This window comes from Mustela putorius, unplaced genomic scaffold (genome assembly GCF_011764305.1).
Source record: "Mustela putorius furo isolate JIRA1106 unplaced genomic scaffold, ASM1176430v1.1 tig00000992_pilon_pilon_pilon, whole genome shotgun sequence".
Taxonomy (NCBI): Eukaryota; Metazoa; Chordata; class Mammalia; order Carnivora; family Mustelidae; genus Mustela; species Mustela putorius.
The window spans coordinates 4,633,530-4,652,461 of record NW_025421526.1 but is presented as its reverse complement, the minus strand read 5'-3'; the positions used below and the strand labels follow the sequence as shown (position 1 = coordinate 4,652,461).

The 18,932-nt window shown below is 48.2% G+C and overlaps 1 protein-coding gene across 1 annotated transcript in view; it reads left to right on the top strand.

Moving 5' to 3' along the window:
• Window positions 1–10,572, top strand: part of TMEFF2 (transmembrane protein with EGF like and two follistatin like domains 2) — a 241,707-nt gene extending 231,135 nt beyond the window's left edge. Inside the window, exon 10 of the mRNA XM_045086530.1 lies at window positions 10,274–10,572. Within this exon, the coding sequence (XP_044942465.1) occupies window positions 10,274–10,295 (22 nt within the window). The 3' untranslated portion in view covers window positions 10,296–10,572. The remainder of the gene's footprint in view (window positions 1–10,273) is intronic.
• Window positions 10,573–18,932: the final 8,360 nt, after the last annotated feature.

Below are 18,932 nucleotides of genomic sequence, written 5' to 3'. Positions count from 1 at the left end.
TGAACAATTACAAAGAATGTCACAAAGGCAATGCTAATGGTCAGTTCCGAGGGCTTGGGGACCCTGCAGGAGACATCTCAAGGCCAGACACATGTGCCTCTTCATAGTGAGATATACAAGGTGACTTCCTCATCCTCTACACAAATTCTGGCTTCTGGCTTCTGAGATTCTATCCACTTCTTCTGGCTCTCTTTATACCCAAAGCAAATACCAGCTTATCAGTGAAGCCTCCATGACTCCCTGGCAGTCTTCCCAATCCTGTTACAGCACTTTCCGTGTTTTCCTTAATTGTCCATGCAAGTCTCTCTTTCCCTTAGCCTGGGAGCAACAAGAAAGCAGAAAATTAGCACCTTTCCAATTATTTCCATTTATTCAACAATCATTTATCCTGTGCTTACACCATTCCAGACATTATTCTGGGTGCTTTACGTGGCGATGAAGCAGATAACAGATCCCTGCTTTCGAGCTTGCACACTAGCAAAAGAAAAAGAAGAGAGGATTAATTAAATAGAGAAAAAAACCCAACAAAGCTATAAAGTTATGAGTTCTACTCAAAGAATTAAAGATAGAACAAGGTGATTTGGGGTACCTGGGGTAAGTGGTGATTGGATCCCTCCAAGGAGAATCTGATACTTAAAACTTGGCCTCTGAAGCAAGACAGAAATGGGTCCCAGCCTACGTTCCACCTCGCTAACTACTCAGCCTCAGGCAGGCTGCCTGATCTCAGTGCGCATCATATTTAAAATGCAGAGAAAGACGTCTTCCCACACTCCGTATCACTACTGTGAGAAGTAAACGAGACGATCCGTGTTGCACTTAGAACAAGATATGCACAGTGTAAACTTTCGATATCTGGAATTTTTTTTCATGGATATAATAACTATTTGTTGTACAAGGAATTAAGAGGAAGAAACCATATTTCTCCAGCTGAGTGAAACGTAAAGGGAGTCCTATAGCTAGAGTTAGAAGGCATCAAGCTATCAGACTTACTCAAAGGATTGTCTCTTGTGGAGACAAGAAAGCTGGGTCTGGAGAAATGAGGCAATATAGAGTGAAGAAACAATAGAGCTCCTCTAATATTTTTTCAACTGGGTTCACTGGCATCATGTCAGAACAAGAGGAGGGATCATTCTTTCATTTTAAAAGAGGTCTAGCCTGATCAAGCACATACTGTTAAACCTCTTGTGTGTGTTTCCAGGCACAGGATGAGTGAGTCAATATTGCAGTGACTTTGCAGGGCTGAATTCTTTACTTTCGTGAATCCTTGAGGGGAAGTCAGTGCAGACTATCAAAACATGACAGAGATTATTTCAGAGTCATATCAGACTCTCTGCTAATGTTTGTCTTCAGATGCTATCTCCCGTCTCCGAAGTCAGGTAGCAGCTGGACCAAATATTCCTGTCCCTCAGTTACAGCAGACATCTCGTTGCATAATTAATCATCTGGCTATCAATAACAAAAAGCTTTTCACTTAATTAATTGCTATCTTTATATGAGCATTCACACGATACAAAGGACAAAGCATTATATATAGTAAGGGCATTGGCTTATAAAGCACAAACATATGAACGCATATGGCTCTCTGCGGTCAGCCCTGGGAAAGCATGGGGGGTGGGCAGCCCGGCTGGTCCTGTCCCGGCTCCCTCCAGCCTCGCTCCGGACCAAAATCCACTTTAGAATTTCACCTACTCTGAGAATGTGACCTCCGTTGATAGCGATCTCCAGTAACACTAAATGAGATATTTTAACTCAGGTTTTCATTTACTTATAACTTTTATTTATTTTTTAAAGATTTTATTTATTTATTTGAGAGAGAATGAGTGAGAGAGAGCACGAGAGAGGAGGAGGTCAGAGGGAGAAGCCGACTCCCCAGGGAGCTGGGAGCCCCAGGCGGGACTCGATCCCGCAAGTCTGGGATCATGACCTGAGCCGAAGGCAGTCGCTCAACCAACTGAGCCACCCAGGCGTCCTACTTCTAACTTTTAATTATTTCTCGTGATTTCTCTTGCATCAGATAAGAAGTGAAGGAAATGATGCCTTCTTTTATTTTCCAAACCAAATTCAGCTCAGCACAAGAACCTAACTCGGAGTTAATGAGGAGCCCCAACCAGGCGTTACTCGGGAGAGGGGACCAGAAGGAGAACTGGTCCTCTGCTCCTAGGACGTCCGTGCCCCACCGTGAGCCTGCCACTCTTCGGGACCCTCAGAAGGCCACACTGATCTCCTGAGGCAGCCCAGGCCCAGGCCCACACAGGCCATTCTGCAGGGCGTTCTGAGGGGGCTCTAAGCCCCTCCTCTCTGGGAGGGTCGCCCCTCACTGGGCTTTCTCCCCTTCTCCGTGTCCTAACCACCTTTTCCCTCACAAAGCCTTCATCCCCTGTTAGCTCGCTTCCCTGCCGCAGTCCGGCTTAATTCTCCTCCATGGAGTGAAGGCTTGAAAAGTCAGGCCTTTTTGGGAAACCAGCTATGAAAACAAAGCACAGGATAACGGCCCAGGCTGTCACCACAGCACGCCGAGTTATGAATACACGTATTACATAAAGCACACTTAACTAAAATTAGAACACACAGATAGGCCAAAAACGTAAAATGATCCACCAAAAGATAAACACCATGCTGTTTGCATATATCTTTTCAGATAATTTCTGTGAATATACGCTAAGGTATTTATAAGACAATAAAATAAGTTTTCATAACTGGGATCCTCACTAAAGGATATGCTACAAAGTTTCACTGTCATGTGCCCGTAATTCATCAAACTATCCATGTATACAGTGTGGTTCTTGTGGAAGGTTTAACCCCTCTCTGTCCTCAGAGTTCAGCGGAGGACCTCAAAGTATCCCTTTGCATCTTTCTCGGTCTCCCCAGACCACTAACATCCACCCCCTCCCACGCAGCTTGCTAGGGGCCCTTCCACTCTCAGGGACTTTAGAGTCCTGGCAAGGGACTCTCAGTCTTGCCGTCAGGCCTGCCCCGAGTGGGCCCACAAAGGATGGGGGCCAGATGCCCCATGTCTCCTTAACTGTCCCTCTGCCTAACTTGCACCTGCCTAGATCCAGGATGTCTAAACAGTTCTACTCTGCTCACCATGATGGTGTTCTGTTTTTCTCTGTACCTGGAGAACCCTCAGCCTGGGTCCTGGGCCAGGTCACCGCCACATGCCCTGTGCCCATGTTGCGATTCCCCAACAATCGGCACTCAATTGTGTACTCAGCTCATGATGGTGCAGACCTCTGAGCTGGGTCCTTCCCCAAACCGAGACTCTCCTTCCCTGCCTTGATAACTATGAGCAAGAAGCCATTCCCCGGCATTAGCGGAGGCATTCAGTTTCTTTCAGAACCAGGACTTGTGTAAGTGACGTAACATTAAATAACCATAGCAATGACTAAGCTAAGAAATTTGCTTGTTTTTACTTCCATTTACTCCAAAATGGATTATGTGACTCTTTTCAAAATACTTGAACCAACTTTCAAACTTGGACGCAATATAAAACTGACTAATGAAAAATATCGTAAGAACGTTGTATTACTTCCATAATATACAAAGAGCCCCCAGCGGTCCCCTGGGCTGAGATCAGCTACTGTAAAAGGACAGAGAGTTGGGCTGGATGAACTCGTCCAGTAAAGCCTATGCTTCTAGCACGTTCTGTTCCATGTCGCTTCACAGGTCTCCTGACAAACCAAAGTTAAAAACACCGTGGTCACTGCGGTCCTCACTAACTTGACAAAATCACTCTTAGCGAGACGTGATTTCCCCTGTTCATAGCTGTAAGCTCCGGACGGATGGCTCGTGAGCGTGACCCCCTCGGAGTGTAACCGACCGTGGGGAGCGGGGGAGGAAGGCGACCGAGAAAGAGGAGCCTGGGGCCCAGGAGGGGAGCGAGGCGGCAAAGCCCTGGATTAGGGGGTGGTTCCGGGAAGAGGCGTTTAAAGATGGTTCGTCCCAACAGTCCTTGGAGAAGCAGCTGGTCTGCGGCCCGTGAGCGGGGTTTCGGGAGGAAGGGAAGAGGCCAGAGAGCAGGAGCAGGAGCAGGAGCAGGACGGGGACCCCGGGAAGGCCTCTGGCCGGGAGCCTGGGGGCCGCAGTGCCGCACGCCCGGTGGGCCCGGGAGCAGCGACTTCCAGGCTGCACAGGAGGCCGCCGCGGCTCCCGGAACGACCCTGCGCGCCGCCGGGTGAGGAAGAGAACGTGTTTAAGGCAAGAGCTTTGTGCTGGCATGTTTCGTCCTCCCAGTTCCCGACCTCACGACGTGCAGATGAGAGTCTCCGTATCCGCAGAACAACCTTGTCCCGGGCACTGGGTCCGCGCCCGGAACGCGCCGAGCGGAGCCGCGTCCTGTCCCCCTGGAGGCCGCGCCCCCCCCCCGGCTGCCGAGCCGCGGCCGTCGCGCACCAGCGCGGGACAGCGTGTGCCCGGCCGCACCGGGACAACAACGTCCTGGGGTCGGCGAGCGGCCCCGAGCAGCCGCGGAGAGCCAGGCTGGGCCCTGCTTCGGGGAGACAAGTCCGTCCGCGGTCCGCCTGGGGACGCGGGGTCAGGCCGCCCGGCAGAGCGAACCGTCACGTCTGCGAGGACCTGCGGGGACCAGCGCGGCCCTGTACGCGGAGGCTCAGCGGGGGGTGGGAATGGGCCGGGGGCCGCCCCGCTGCCCCTCGGAGCGCACGCGGCCGCGGCCCTGGGAGCGGAGCCCGAGCGCAGCGGCTGCGGGGACGCTCCGGCCGGGGTCTCGGAAAGAGCCGCGGCCTCAGCCACGTCCCGCAGAGGCTGGGACCCCCGCCCCCGGCATCAGACAGGAACACTGTGTTTCCCTCCTACGAGAGATGCGCGGGCCCGTCCGCCGGGCCGATAGCCGTCACCTTGGCGGACACTCGACGGTCACCCGGCGGACACACGACGGTCGCCGCGGCGGACACACGGCCGGGGCTCCTGCGGGGACTTGGGGGCGTCCACACCCGCCTGTGACACCTACGGTGCCGTCTCCGAGGAGGAGGCGCTCTGCCGACTCTGGCCTGGCCCTAGGACCCCCACTTCTCCCGGGACTGAGCCCCCCTCCCCGGGCTCACCGGAGTCCGCGCCTCGGTAGAGCCAACGGGTCCCGAGGCGCCCGGCGCGGTGGGAGCGCGGCCCCGGGGGCGGCCCAGCCGGGGTCCCCTCCGGAGCTCGCGGGCGCCCGTGAGCCGTCGAAGGGGCCTGCGAAGGCCGCGACCAGGGGCCTCTGGTTCCCCAGAAGCCGCGAAGGAAACGCCTTCTTCAAGGGTCAGTCCAGCTGCGCCGGCGATGCGGGGACCGACGACGCCTCTTCCGTCGTGGCGCATCTGTCACTCCTTCCGGCCGCGAACACGGTCGTTCTCTGAGCGACACTCGGACCGCGCGTCTGCGGGGAAGCAGGAGGGAGGCTCGGGCCGCGCACGCCAGGAGAGCCGCTGCCCCAGGCCCTGCCAGACCCGGTGCGGGAAAACCGCAGTCGGAGCAAAGTCACCGGGTCGGCCCGGCAGGAAGATGCGCGACGGCTCCGGGGACGGGGCTCCTCGCTGGCCGTCGGGGGTGAGATGCTGCCCCGGGAGCCGCGCGGAGCCCTCCAGGGGACTCGACGCCGCCCCCCCCGGCCGGCCGGCCGCGAAGGGTGGCGACCCCGCGTGGCCGCACCGCCGGGTCAACCCTCTGTTCACCCGCCGCCGGGACAGCCGGACGCCGTCGGAACAGCTTCCACGGGCGGAAGGGACGCCGAGAGCCCGTGCGCACCTGCAAGAGCCCGCGGAGCGGCAAGACCCGGTACTCACCGCGTTGGCAGGCAAAGGACTGGACACTGAAACTAGGCAAATTGGATTTCATTTCCAGAAAATCGAAAAATCGAGAAACACTTCTAACCCAATGCCTGGGTCCATTTCGTAGCAATACCTGTTAACACGTTGCCTAGTCAACGAGCTACCTGCGTCATGCCAAGAACTTTATAAAAAGGTCATTAAGCCCGAATTGCATGTCATCTGGGGAAGCACGTGCACACTCTACAAATTAGTTTGCTTCATGATTTTTGCCTGTTTATTTAGCAGCAAAGCATGAAGTGAAGAGACCTTCTTCAAGCCCTCGCATCCGGGAGGGCGCCTGTGTGGGAGCTGTTCAAAGCCGTCTCTGGCAAAGCTGGAAATACTGTGCCATCACCTGGTCTTGTGGGGAAAATTGGTCTAGTCATCTGTATTTTGCTTCCTTCTTTTCATCACTGCAAATTTTTCTGTCAGGATCTGAGGCATTAAAGAGATTAAGTTGTTGATTTTTTCTTTCTTTCTTTCTTTGAAATCAAGGTCTTTTTGTTCTCTTGAGTTTCCATCTCCCTGGCACGCATCGCTTCCCATTACGCCCCGCACTAGAAGACATCCTCACTTTAAAATTCATGAATCAACCTGGAATTCTCCGTCCTTTGATCCTGCATTGAGTTGTTGTTTCACAGTATCAAAAAGCCTCAAAAGCTAACTTGAGGAGTGGCCATACTCAAAGCAACACTGTGCCAGAATTAATCCTAAACACACAGAACCAGAAGTTCTTCCATTTTAGACATAACCCCTTGTTGGACCTGACAACGGCCCTTAAAGGACTGACTTTTTCTTTCTAACTACGTCAGAAGATTTTAAAGAATCGATACTATGGTTTACTGCTTGTAATAATGTATGATATACATAAAACTATTATTTATGACTAAGATAAAAACAAGACCTGGGTCACCTGGGTGGCTCAGTAGGTTTGGCATCTGCCTTCAGCTCTGGTCATGATCCCCGGGTCCTGGGATCGAGTCCTGCATGGGGTTCCCTGCTTCGCAGGAAACCTGTTTGTCCTTCTCTCTCTGCCTCTCCCATGCTCATGCTGTCTCTCTCTCTCTCAAATAGATAAATAAAATCTTTTGTAAAAAAGCAAAAACAAGACTCACTTGTGTTAATTTCCTCCTCATCTTTTATGGGAGAGGTATAGGTTGGGGCATTTTGTGAATAATATTTCACTTATTTCTTACAATGACCCTCTGAGATATGTCATTATTGTAAGTTTTAAAATGAAATAACTGTAAAGTAACTTGTACAGGTGTAGTTCATGTGGCCAAGTCACAGAGCCAGGATGGACATGGTTGAAATTTGATCCAGATTAATCCAAAATTCATTCTGTTGTACCATATCATGCTGTTTCCATTATTTTCTGTTTAATCCTAACAAGTCAGAAATTGTGCGTCTTTGAGGGTTACCGGCTGGCCAGCCAGATATTCGTTCCAATAATGCTGCCATTCTCCAATTATTTTGAAACTTTCTACCAAAATTGTCCTCAGAGACATCCACTTAGGAGTCACACCAGAACACATGTTTCACCATAAGAAAAGGATGCTGTCTTCAGGTTCCTGTCTTTCTCTCCTGTCTCCCTATCCTTTTTTCCCCAATTTTGATGAACTCAGCTGTCCACATAGCCCTTTCTACCAAAAGTATAGGTGCCAGGGGAAAAGGTTTAACAAGATGATTTCAAACTTCTATACGTGATATCATATCAGACATGAACCTGTGCTGTATGTTTACTTGTTTTTCCATCTTTTTTCTCTGGCCTCTCCACCCCAAAGCATGTTAAGCTAAATGAGATCAAGAAGATGGTCTTGTTTATATGGCCTCAAGGTTTAGAACAGTTCTTGGAACATTGTAGCTACTCAATTAATACTTGCCAAATGAATGAATGAATGAATGAAATTAAAGTCATCTCTGAGTTTCTGCCAATCTACCAGGAATACTGGCCATGCAAGTCATGAACATAACTATGTTATTATGGCAAAATTGACAGAAGTCAAATAAGACAGGTTTGGACATCATTTGGAAGTTACTGATCTCTAAAAGAGGCCTCAATGTCTCAGCTTCTCAACTACCACACAGAGGCTCTTAAAAGGCTCTTGGAGTCCTATTTCTTTTCCCCTCTCTTCCTTCCAACCGTCCGTAGGCCATACTAGCTTCCAGGCAGTACCCTGGTGGGTCCAAGGTAGTACAGAGCCCATGTGCCATCAGTTACAGTCATTACAGCGTGTCCGCAGCCCCCCAGCGGCGAACTTTAACTTGTTGCTAGGAGAGCCTTCAAGGACATCTACTTCCAGAAAGGCCTCTTGCAACTCACCAGGGATTTTTTGTTTTGGGTGTATTGGGTGCTTTTTATCTCACAATCAATTTAATTAGAAGCTGTCGGTTTAAGAATGATTTGTTGTTTGACCATAGAGTTGAGGGTCCATATCTGGGCTCTCTACTCTGTTCCACTTATCTATGTGTCTGTTTTTATGCCAGTACCATGCTGTCTTGGTGATCACAGCTTTGTAGTAAAGCTTGAAATCAGGTAACGTGATGACCCCAGTTTTATTTTTGTTTTTCAACATTTCCTTAGCGATTCGGGGGTCTCTTCTGATCCCATACAAATTTTAGGATTATTTGCTCCAGCTCTTTGAAGAATACCGGTGGAATTTTGATCGGAATAGCATTAAAAGTATAGATTGCTCTAGGCAGTATAGACATTTTAACAAGGTTTATTCTTCCAATCCAAGAGCATGGAATGGTCTTCCATCTTTTTGTGTCTTCTTCAATTTCTTTCATGAGTGTTCTGTTGTTCCTCGAATACAGATCCTTTACCTCTTTAGTTAGGTTTATTCCCAGGTATCTTATGGCTCTTGGTGCTATGGTAAATGGAATCGATTCTCTAATTTCCCTTTCTGTATTTTCATTGTTAGTGTATAAGAAAGCCACTGGTTTCTGTACATTGACTTTGTATCCTGCCACGTTGCTGAATTGCTGTATGAGTTCTAGTAGTTTGGGGGTGGAGTCTTTTGGGCTTTCCATATAAAGAATCATGTCATCTGCAAAGAGAGAGAGTTTGACTTCTTCAGGAAAAAATATACAGTGGAAAAAAAAAGTCTCTTCAATAAATGGTGCTGGGAAAACTGGGCAGCTATATGTAGAAGAATGAAACTCGACCATTCTCTTACACCATACACAAAGATAAATTCAAAATGGATAAAAGACCTCAACATGAGACGGGAATCCATCAGAATCTTAGAGGAGAACATAGGCAGTCATATCTTCGATATCAGCCACAGCAACTTCTTTCAAGATATGTCTCCAAAGGCAAAGGAAACGAAAGGGAAAATAAATTTTGGGGACTTCTTCAAAGTCAAAAGCTTCTGCAGAACAAAGGAAACAGTCAAGAAAACAAAGAGGCAATCCACGGAATGGGAGAAGATATTTGCAAATGACAGTACAGACAAAAGGTTGATATCCAGGATCTATAAAGAACTCCTCAAACTCAACACACACAAAACAGACAATCATATCAAAAAATGGGCAGAAGATATGGACAGACACTTCTCCAATAAAGACATACAAATGGCTATCAGACATATGAAAAAATGTTCATCACCACTAGCCATCAGGGAGATTCAAATTAAAACCACATTGAGATATCACCTTACACCAGTTAGAATGGCCAAAATTAGCAAGACAGGAAACAATATGTGTTGGCGAGGATGTGGAGAAAGGGGAACCCTCTTACACTGTCGGTGGGAATGCAAGTTGGTGCAGCCTCTTTGGAGAACAGTGTGGAGATTCCTCAAGATACTAAAAATAGAACTTCCCCATGACCCTGCCATTGCACTCCTGGGTATTTACCCCAAAGATACAGATGTCGTGAAAAGAAGGGCCATCTGTACCCCAATGTTTATAGCAGCAATGGCCATGGTCGCCAAACTGTGGAAAGAACCAAGATGCCCTTCAATGGACGAATGGATAAGGAAGATGTGGTCCATATACACTATGGAGTATTATGCCTAAGGATGAATACCCAACTTTTGTAGCAACATGGACGGGACTGGAAGAGATTATGCTGAGTGAAATAAATCAAGCAGAGAGAGTCAATTATCATTGGTTTCACTTATTTGTGGAGCATAACAAAAAGCATGGAGGACATGGGGAATTAGAGAGAAGGGGGTTGGGGCAAATTGGAAGGGGAGGTGAATCATGAGAGACTATGAACTCTGAAAAACAATCTGAGGGGTTGGAAGTGGTGGGGGGAGTGGCAGGTCAGGGTACCAGGTGGTGGGTATTATAGAGGGCATGGATTGCATGGAGCACTGGGTGTGGTGAAAAAATAATTATACTGTTATGCTGGAAATAAATACATTTTTAAAAAAAGAATGATTTGTTGTTTCTGAAAGACACTGGAACTCTAAGATCCATCTGTAAAGTTGCTTTCGGACTTGTCTCCCATTCTGCCTTTTCAGGACCTGGGACAAAGCAACGTAACACCTTGTGGCCGCCCGACCCACCAACTAAAGGTGCACAGAAAGCTCAGTAAGAAAGTGAGGGACTGCTAAGTCTTTCTCCGATTCCACAGATGGCTTTCACATTCCCTTTAAATAGGCAGAATGGACACATGCTCTTGTTTTATTTTTTATTAATATCACTTAGTTCTGATCTGGTTTTAAAGAAGAGAAACTTGTTTAATGACTCTATATGGCACAGCTCAGAATGGCCCCAAGGTAAACTGCTACGTAGGATGAAACTCAAACCAAAGGAACAGAGAAACAAGGGGCACCTAGTCTGATTTCATTTGTTCGAGATGTGGGTCTTGAGTCTATCATTAGCCATTCATGTGAAGGAATGCAAGTAAAAACGGAAAGCGTCGGCTCCGAAGAATGTACTTCCAGAGCTGCTGAGGTAGAAACTGTAAAATGAACCCTGCTCTCCATGAGGTCAGCGGTAAATGGATGAGAGGTATTCAGAATAAATTACCACCGGCAAAGGCAAACCAAGAGCGCTCCTCGGTGAGGTGAGTGGGGACCTTTGGATTTTATCCACCAAACATTGTCTTATGGAAAACTGGAGAGAGAGGAAGGGAAAAACCACTGTATGTGACCTAATCCTAAGGACCTATATGGCCACCCCTGTAGCAATATAAAGTAAAAAGAAGTAACAAGAACCTGCTTTGCTAATGGTTCATAAAAATGATGAGTAGGAAGAAGGCACTGAATCTGTCAGACCCAAAAGGTGTATGCTAGAGAGAAAAATCTGTAAGATACTATGAGAGATTAAACTGTTTTTAATTGCATACATTACTTTTATGTGTTTGCACATTTATCATTAAAATTTGATTACTCTTTCCCTCCTCGGGATAAGAAAAGTAAACTGGATGTCCAGTGAGATTTAATTGGGTTGTATTTGTTATCTGGATTGGGTCCACTCGAATCTGTCCTGGGTCCAATGAACTATTCCAAGAGGAGGCTATGGGGACAGAACTATATTAGGAGCTACAAATTCAGTGCAAGGACAGCCTTAGATAACTATAAAGGGATTTACTGCAAAGACCTCCACATCGAATACATGGGGACCAAGGCAAAATGTTAGCAAAGCACTTTCAGTCTCTGCATAGAGGCTTGCTCTAAAACAAATTGCAAGGAGATCTATGAGGCCAAATTCCCTATGAATAATGTACACTGGGTCCTTTAAAAAAAATCACTATAATTTTCTTGTTGAAAAATAATGAAACTTTCAGAATAAATAACTTCTAATTGATCATGGACATTTATAGTTTATCATTTCCTTGTGTTTCCCATTCTTGGTACCATTCTTGAGACGTGGGGAGACCTGGGGAAAGAGGCAAGGAAGACCAAATCTGAAACCCCAAATACCAGCTTGAGGAAGGTGGATGTTTTGGACATCCTTTGGAAAGTCTTGTCTGGGCACCATGATGGCCACAGCTATTGTAGCCAAGGACTACACCACACTGGCACTTTGGCAGCAGGGTACGTTGGCAGTGAAGGAAAATCCTGAGTGAGGCACAATCTGCCTCGTCTGATGCTGTATCGTAATGAGTTGCATGTCCTGATCACGGTTTCAGGTGTGCTGTCGTCTAGGAAACAAAGAGATCTGAGGACTTAGAAAATAATTACTGAATCCTGCTAACTTGGTGGGGGGGAGGCTAAGCATGTTGCTTAATGTCTTGGATAGTGTTTACATTTCCTAGGAGAGATGTCCACTCTGTGAATTACCCTAGATACCCCCGCATCAGACAGTCAACGTCTAAGTTTGACTTTGAGTCTCTGAAGCCCTAAATAGTACACACATGTAGAAACCGAGACTGCCTGCGGCCCCGTGTCTCATTAGAGGCGCTCCGGGCAGCAGGATTACCCTTGCTGACCATCCTGATGAATACTTGAAAGAGAAGAAAAGAAACTAAGAAACTCTCCCTCAGGAATCTCTTTACCAAAACCTTTGTAGCGCTTTTAGAGTCTTCAGGATGGGACTACAAAACTTTCCCCAGGGACTTACAGATCTTAATTTTATGAAATGTTGCTCAGATGATACAACTTAGATTGAAAGACAACCTCTATCCATTTAGGATTAAAATACACCTATTTAGTTCCGCCATCTTTGTTTCCAGCCACGGTAAAGACAGCGGTGTAGCCGGATGCTTACTGGCGACATTATGACAGTGTGTGCCTCTGTGCCCTTGCACGTGCCCACGTCCACATGTGTGTGACCGGTGAGGCCTCTTCGCTGTTAAAATGATGGGTGGGCTCAAAATTACTATAAATGCCCTTTGAAGGTAACTTTCAGAAGTGACACACTCTTAAAATTGAAGAATTGTTCAGATCTTTGAAAAATTAAAACAGCAAATGAGGTTCAGGATGAGAGTTCAATAGGAATGAGAACGAATTCATGTAGCTACAAAAGATTCAAGAAGGTTACCTCAGATTTCAACGATCCTAGCATTATTAATTTAATTTCCAGTCATTACGGTAATACCAAGCATTTAGAATGCAGTTAGTGTTTATGTAGATGGAATCACTCCTTCTCAAAAATTACAATTTGGAATTAATATGCTATTAAAAATGTCACTAGAAAGTGCTTTTATTATTCTGCCTGTAGAGTAACTGTTCCCTGTTTCTTTTTATACATGAGATTTCAGGATTTATTTTTTGATCATCCTCAGATTTTGAAAACTGTAATGTTTCTGTTTAAGAATTCTCCTTATACTGCATTAGTGCCATGTTCTTTGACAGCATAAAAAATATGCAAATATAGCCTTTTTAATGGTGATTTTCATTTTGTTACTGTCATTTAACTAAAAAACAACTGATGATGTTTCAACTTATCACTTACAACAGTGAAGTTACTGAATTGATATTTATGTTCGGAGCAGATGACACAGAAACAAATGTGCTTGAAATACCATCTGTACCGTGTTGGTTTCTTCCTTAAAGGCACAGTGGAGTTGTTGAAGTCTAGCCGTAGAGGGAAAGGCAGACTCGGGGGCAGAGATGGCTCATTCCTGTCCAAGAACACTGGGCGAGGAGGGTGGCTGGATTTGGAGACGGGCTGTGGGGAAGAGGGGCAGGAGGAGGCCGAGAGAGCGTGAAGCCTGCAACTTCACAGGCATCTCCGCCCTCTGGCAACAAGAGTGCTCCCCCTGCTTCTGGCCCTCCGCCTCCCGGACTGCCCCCTTGGCTCCGTGCCTCACTGCCTACCTCTCCTCAGTATTGCACAGCGTCTCCATCTGTTGCTGGTTGCCAACCTGCTGCTTAGGAAACCCCAGAATACTCTGCGCGGATTACGGGGGAGTGGCCCTTCCACAGCTATGTGACCCCAGAGAAGCAGGCAGCTGGGTGGGAGGACAGCCGATGGGAGCGCGTGGCTGGAGCGGCGTGTCCTGCAGAGCCAGACGGACACTCCGAGGTGGAGCTGCAGGCTTCCCTCGGGAGTTGCCGGGAGATGTCGTGTACGAAGTGTCTGTTACTCCAAGATGATTCCAAGATGATTAGAAAATGAAGACAACTGCTCTCGATGGGCCAGTGGGTGGACCAGCAGACTGAGGGGGACTTGACCGAGGGAAGCGATGTGCCTGAATTCCCTAACGCTGGCAGAGCCACACGTCCTCTTCCTCTTCCTGGGGAGACAAACCAGGTCTCTTGGAAATCTCTCGACCTTCTCCTGCGCACACGTTCTGCCCGGTTCATCTCCAGCTTGTCCCATCAGCAGGCAGAACTAATTGTTAAGAGTTCACATTAAGAGTTCACATTTGACATCATTGCCATAAGCCCATGTACCCTTCAGAGTCACTCTGTACATGTCCCCACCCTGCTCTGGGCTCCCCCTTTCTGTGCCCTGGGAGGCTCACCATTCTGGACTGTATCTTTAGGCTCCCTTGCCTTTTGGCTTCTGGATGGATTCCGCTTAGAAATACAATAACGGCAGCAGGTAAGGGGAAGGGAGAAAAATGAGGTCTGGGTATTATTCCCTTTTTTTCCTGTCACAGCAGGTCAGCTGTGTCCTGCTATGAAAATCCCTAACCAGCAGCCGCCCTCTACAGCTACAGATTCCCCTCCTCACCCCTTGGCGTGATAAATCTGCACCCTCCCCTGTTCTTTCCGTCTACTAAACTCTTTTCAGCCGCCTGACTTGGGTGGGCTGTCTTTTCCCTACCGGGACCCTGAAGGACGCATATGCATAGAACCCTCTCAACAACCCCAGGAGGTGAGCATCCTTTTACAGGAGAGGAAACCATGACCTCAGTTGGCTCAGAACTTGCTCCAGTCCATGTATCTAGCAAACACAATGACCAAAATGCAAACCCATTTTCTAACTCTGAACCTATGACCGATATTACCAAGATGATCAAGGCTGATCAGGACTAATAATAGTTTATTATTAAATAAAGTGATATTTATTTGAATTAAGACATCTCTTGTCCTTCTCATTGCAAAACCCCAATCTCTTGCTTAGACTTCCTGCAATTCTGTGACATTAGGGAAAATATACTTATTTATGCAACAGAAGACTGGGATGCCTGGGTGGCTCAGCTGGTTAAGCATCTGCCTTTGGCTCGGGTCCCAGGACCCTGGGATCAAGTCCCATACCAGGCTCCTTGCTCAGCAGGCGGCCTGCTTCTCCCTCTGCCTGCCACTCCCCCTGCTTGTGCTCTCTCTTTGACAAATAAAAAAAAAGAAAATCTTTACCAAGAAACTTTTTAATATATAACAGAAGACTTATTTATATAACAAAATTTACTTATTTGTACAACAGAAAACAGTTCAAATTATCATAAAAAAGGAAAATTAATCTAAGGTTATGGTGGGAAGCATCAAATTGCCTCCATGATTCCCCACTTCCCGGTATGTATGTCCTTGTCCAATCTCTTCCCCTTGAGTGTTGACTAGATTTATTAATTTCTAATGAGTAGACTATGGCAGAAGTGATGGGATGCTGCTTCCACTATTAGGTTATTTTTAAAATGCCTTCTATCTTGGCTCCCGGGATCACTCTCTCTGGGAGAAACCAGGTACCCTGTGAAGAGACCCACGTAGCAAGGCCCTACGGCCTTCTAATGGCCACAACAGTGAGCTCAGAGATGGATCCTGCCCTAGTTAACCCTTTGGATGACTGCAATCCCGGCCAATGTTTGATGGCAGCCTTGTGAGAGATTCTGAGCCTGAATCTCCCAGCCAAGCAGCTCCAAGATTCTTGACCCACAGAAATTACAAATTAATAAATGTTTGTTGTTTTTAGCACCCAGTTTAACCAACATTTGTTTATTCTCAGCCACCAAGTTTTGGGATAATATATCAGACAACAACAGATAATTTAGATTTTGATTCCAAGAGTGGTTCCAGGGGACCAGAATCCTAAGGATAAGTTCTCTGAACTGGCTCTGCACTCCATGAGTCCCTCAGGACAGCTGCAGTGTCGACATGACGCAGCAGGCTCTACCTCCCCTAGATCTTCCCCTTCAGCTTTCCAGAATCTTGGCCCAGTGCATCTGCTTCATTCACAGCCTTATAGAGACTCTGCCTCCCCAGATCTTTCCATTGTGTAAGGTCGAATACCATAAACTTCACAAATGCAAGAAAAGGTTCCACTAAATGCCTAAGCAGGTCGGGATCCAGAGGAGTCAGCAACGGGAGCTTGTGAAACGTTCTTCTCTAGCCCTACCCTGAACTCAATGTGGTCCACCGGTGTCTCTCCTCAGGTCCTCCAGCCCCAAAGTCCATATTTTTGAGCGGAATTCTAATTGACCCAGCTAGGGTCAGCTGGGTCAACCTCCCCTTGACCGATAAGCTGGAGGTTGGCAGTATAATACGATTAGGAAAAAAAAAAAAAGGAGAGAGACATAGTTTCCAAAAGAGAAGAGCAAGGCCAAGAGCCCCCCCGATCACAGCTTCCCAAAAGGTCTCCCCTGCCTGCTCTGATGTATCCCACCCCCGGCCCCTAACCTACCCCTACCCCTCATCACACCTTCCTAGGAGCTCATCTCAACGTGGTCTAAAATTACCGCCTGAAATCCAGCTAACTCACCAGTATGGTCCAGCACCTACATCTAATGTGCACAGGACAATTTCAAACCCCATCAAGTGACATTCATATGCAACCCATGACAGTTCCCACTTGGTCTTTTGATACAATTACTCAGGGACTTCAAATCTGAGTTAAGCTCTAAATGTGTTACACAGTCATCTCACTCTTGTTTAGTAATACACCACACGTTGGTCATGGCACCGCAGGGGGCAAGGCTACCTGGCCATGCTTTCTGTCATTACAGATGTCATTAGATTTTTTTTTTTAATTGGATTCCCACCCTTTCACTATCAATAATGTTTGCTCACCCAATAGTGACTGCTGGATAAGACAGAAGCTATGACGCCCTCATAACATTCTTTGCCAAGTAAGGGCAAGCACAGTAGTAAGGAGAGGGACTTAGACATACATCTGCAGGTGCTGAACGGCTTTCTTAACCCAAGTTGTTGGGTGCACAAACAACACTGTGCATTTGCTTGAGTACATACAATGCATTCATGGCATTGAGCTGAAAGAGTGTTCACGACGTGGTATTGTCTTTACATTTTCTAAATACCGCATGACTATTTTACATTGTAAAAATGAGCTCTGGAAACTAGAGCCGGATCTCAATATTTTGTGTGCATGAGAATATCATCTGAAGAAGTTGTTTGGATGAAAGTCCTGAGCTCCAGAACTGTAAATTCAGAGTTGATTGATCCAGGATGGACCTGGAACTTTAAATATTTAATAAACCCCCCCCCCCAGGTAATTCTGAAACAGGACATCCGCCCGCCCACACCTTGAAATAAAAACTGAAGTAAACCCAGCATTTAAACAAGTCATTTCTCCACTGAATGTACACCAAAAAACAACAAAACAAAACAAAACACCCTCCTACTATCTTGGGAACCCAGTCCTATCTCCAGGCCATGCCACAGCCCAGAGGCATTCATTCTATCTGACCTGGAGGCTCACCCTGACTGAAAAGGGGGGTCAGCCATTGGGTCACACAAGCAAAGAAAACCCCAGGAAGGAGAAGAGGTCAGAATGAGCGTGAGCACCCTTTAGACTGGGTTTCTCAGCAACTTGATCCTAAAGCCTGTGCAGCTCAGTGGCAGCTGAGAAAAAGTGTTCTAAATGCTAGTGAAATGAGAAAGGAAGACTGTTCTGTTTTAAGAAACAGTTTCTGTTGAGAATGTTTAGGAAATCAGCTCCTCCTAATAGCATCCTTTTATGGGTATCAACTCGGGAGATTTGGTAGCTTTCAGAATGATGTTATCAAACAACTTCCCTTAAAACCCACAGCCCTGTTGCCTTTGCTGTGTGTCAGGCACAATTTAACCTTCATTATGTTCTCAGCAGAGGTGTTTATGTGAGACTCTGTGATCTCCATGCGTTGCTTCCTCTCTTTGTTCTTCTGTAGCCGCAGATACCAGGTGCTCTCTGGAAAGCCTGTGTTTAGTACCACTAGCCTACCTGTTTTATCCAAGCGCACCCTGAGGGTGACGGCTTTCAACGGCCGTGTAGGGTTTGAGGATGACAAAGTGGCAAAAAAGGCTAAAATGGAACTGATTACATTGCATGACAGATGGGGTTCAAGTGACCCGGCTTTCTGGCCAAGCAGAGCAGGGAAGTCAGGGATTCGGGTGGGAGGTGAGAGAGGAGACAGAGATGTGGCCAGGAGCAGGGTCGGAGGCCGAGGCTCCGCACTGCGCCAACAGGCCGCTGGAGGAAGCGCGTTCTCGTTCCGCTAGAGACAAGCAAGGAGCAGGAAATCACAGTCAGCAAGTCAAGGTCCATTACTGGAACCGCAAGGCGGAAAACAACAGCCGTCACACTGGTCAGCGGCGAGAGGCGGCGAGTCAAGGCAGAGCAATCCTGGTGGTCTTCCTGCTGAACGTGGCGACGCGTCCTCACCAGGTCCCCGCGTTACTGCCTCCCTCCAGAGCCCTGAAAACAGCAGAAGCGCGTGTTCTCCCGAGGCTCCGGAGAGCAGGGGCTCAGCTGCGGCCGCGGTCCATGCTGCGGCTGGGGACACGCCCGTGGGGCTCGTGCGATGGCCCCGCGCTGCCCTCCCCCGCTCCGGTCCCGGTCAGCAGTTAGACGCCGGCGCCTCCAACACCGGACGCGCGTCTCGGGCCTTCGAAATGCGAACCTCCCGAGGGGAGGTCCTCGGGGGCCGCGGAAGGTCTCCTGACCACGGTCTCAGGCCGGACGTCCCAGGACGACGCGGGGCAGGCCCGCGGGGGCGTCGCGCCGGGGCAGAAACATTCACCGCGTTTCCGGAACGTGGTTTCTCCCGACGGAGCACCAGGCCCTGCTGCGTTCGTGTCTTGGATTGTTGCAGCAGCTCATGAGCCCGACCCGGCTCCGTCAGGGCAGAGGGACGAGCAGACAAGGGAAGGACGCGGCACCGTCCGAGGCGGCACCGGCGACTCCTGCGGAGGGCTGACTCCGGCTGTCCCGGCGCCAGCGCGTAACCGGTCTGTTTACACCACGGGTGGGAAATGAGGCAGGACAGCCCCGGCCCCGGCCCCGGCCCCAGCTCCGGCGGGTGGAAGGGAAGTGGGAGCGCGGGGAGACCCGCAACAAAGTCGCAGCAGCGGT